This window comes from Priapulus caudatus, unplaced genomic scaffold, assembly GCF_000485595.1.
Source record: "Priapulus caudatus unplaced genomic scaffold, Priapulus_caudatus-5.0.1 Scaffold847, whole genome shotgun sequence".
NCBI lineage: Eukaryota > Metazoa > Priapulida > Priapulimorpha > Priapulimorphida > Priapulidae > Priapulus > Priapulus caudatus.
In genome coordinates, this window is record NW_014577908.1 from 69,665 (window position 1) to 71,366 (window position 1,702).

At 54.5% G+C, this 1,702-nt stretch overlaps 1 protein-coding gene across 1 annotated transcript; it reads left to right on the forward strand.

Annotated features, from left to right (window-relative positions):
• The first annotated feature begins 784 nt into the window (after positions 1 to 784).
• LOC106813944 (carbohydrate sulfotransferase 5-like) lies at positions 785 to 1,580 on the forward strand. Its single transcript, XM_014818190.1, has 2 exons — positions 785 to 1,245; positions 1,295 to 1,580. The coding sequence occupies exons 1-2, from the start codon at positions 785 to 787 to the stop codon at positions 1,578 to 1,580; spliced, it is 747 nt and encodes a 248-aa protein (XP_014673676.1).
• The last annotated feature ends 122 nt before the right edge of the window (positions 1,581 to 1,702 follow it).

The window sequence follows — 1,702 nt, forward strand, 5'->3', positions numbered from 1 at the left end:
ACTTTGAAATACCAAAATACGCCATAAATACAATGAAAGAAAATAGATATTATAACATCACTGAAAAAAAACAAAAATCCCCAGGAGTACGTATAGCGCCATCCACAACGAATATCACTAATGATCATATGCTTTCAATGCATGTGTGCGCACATATACATCGAAACCCAGGTCACTCGTAATACCCCTCTCCTCAATATCTTCAAACAATCCTGCCATTATATATGCCATGTTCCTAACTAAATATACTCTGCCGTATTCAGCGTCACATTTTTCCCAAAATAACATCATCTGCATGTGCTTGCCATTACCGCGTCGCCAGCCCTCTATAGTATCCAACTATACACCGGTGCATAACTATATATCATACGGTTATCTACTGTGCCAATTCATTATGGCGTGACTGAACGATTCCTTATATCGTTCAGGTACGTCCTAGTATCTTAGGGTGCTTGCACATCGAGCCTATCTATATCCCGTGCTCCCTGACACTTTATGTGGAGGATTCCCAGCGTATATATGCTGCGACAAAAATCCCCCGTAGTCCTTCCCTCGGACCGTGTATACGCGACTTGTCTTTACAGAGACATAACTTTAGCCGCGTATACTAACCTCGTTTCCATGCGTTAAACGTGACGCATAATACGTTCGCGTAGGGCCTTCCTCGCCCTTTATCACACGCGTGCCACGGCTATATATCCTAGCCCGTGTAACGCTCTCTATACCGTATGTACCCTATAACGCGTCTATTATCGCACAAACCGTCCGCGCTCTACTTACATAAATGTGCAACAGGCAATATCGTCAGTATATTTTGCACGGCTGCGATCCGACCATCGCCACCTCCGTCGCGCCGCGCCTCGACGCCATCTGCCGCGCGCACCGCCACCACGTCGTCAAGACGGTGCGGCTGCACGTCGCCGACCTGCTGCCGCTGCTCAAGAGCGGCGCCGACGTGCGCGTCGTCTACCTCGTGCGCGACCCGCGCGCCGTCATCGCGTCGCGACGCAACGTCGGCATCAAGCCGGTCATCGCGTCGACGATCCACGCCGTCTGCCACGACATGCAGGCGAACTGGGCGACGGCGCGCGACGCCGGCGTGCTCGCCGACCGCCTGCTCGTGCTGCGCTACGAGGACTTCGTCACGGACATCAAAACGTACAGCCGCGAGCTGCTGCGATTCGCCGGCATCGACTACGACGCCGCCGTCGGACGCTTCATCGACGAGATCGCGCTCGGTGGTCGGCCGCGCGCGGGAGGGGGGGGGGCGTGACGGCTTCTCGACGTACCGCAGCGACTCGACCGCGCACGCGTACGGCTGGAAGAGCGCGCTGTCGCTCGCCGAGACGCGAGCCATCGAGAAGACGTGCGCGCCCTACCTCGAGTCACTCGGCCTCGCGCCGACGCTCCCGGAGGAGGAGAAGCCACAGGAGAAGCTGCAGGAGAAGCTGCAGGAGAAGCTGAAAGCGAAGCTGCAGAAGAAGCTGAAAGCGAAGCTGCAGGAGAAGCTGAAAGCGAAGCCGCAGGAGAAGCCGAGAGAGAGAAGCCGCAGAAGAAGCCGCAGGAGAAGCCGAGAGTAAAGTCGCAGGAGAATCTGAAAGCTAAGCCGTAAGGGAAGCTGATAGCGAAGCCAGAGGAGAAGCCGATCGCACGCGTCATCGTGCTGCTGTACACATGTGTATATAATATATAAAAATATCAA

Coding starts and splice junctions, on each gene's coding strand:
- LOC106813944 (XM_014818190.1), top strand. CDS start 785: ATGTGCAACAGGCAATATCGTCAGTATATTTTGCACGGCTGCGATCCG. Junction 1,246..1,294: donor GAGATCGCGCTCGGTGGTCG/GCCGCGCGCGGG, acceptor GACGTACCGCAG/CGACTCGACCGCGCACGCGT.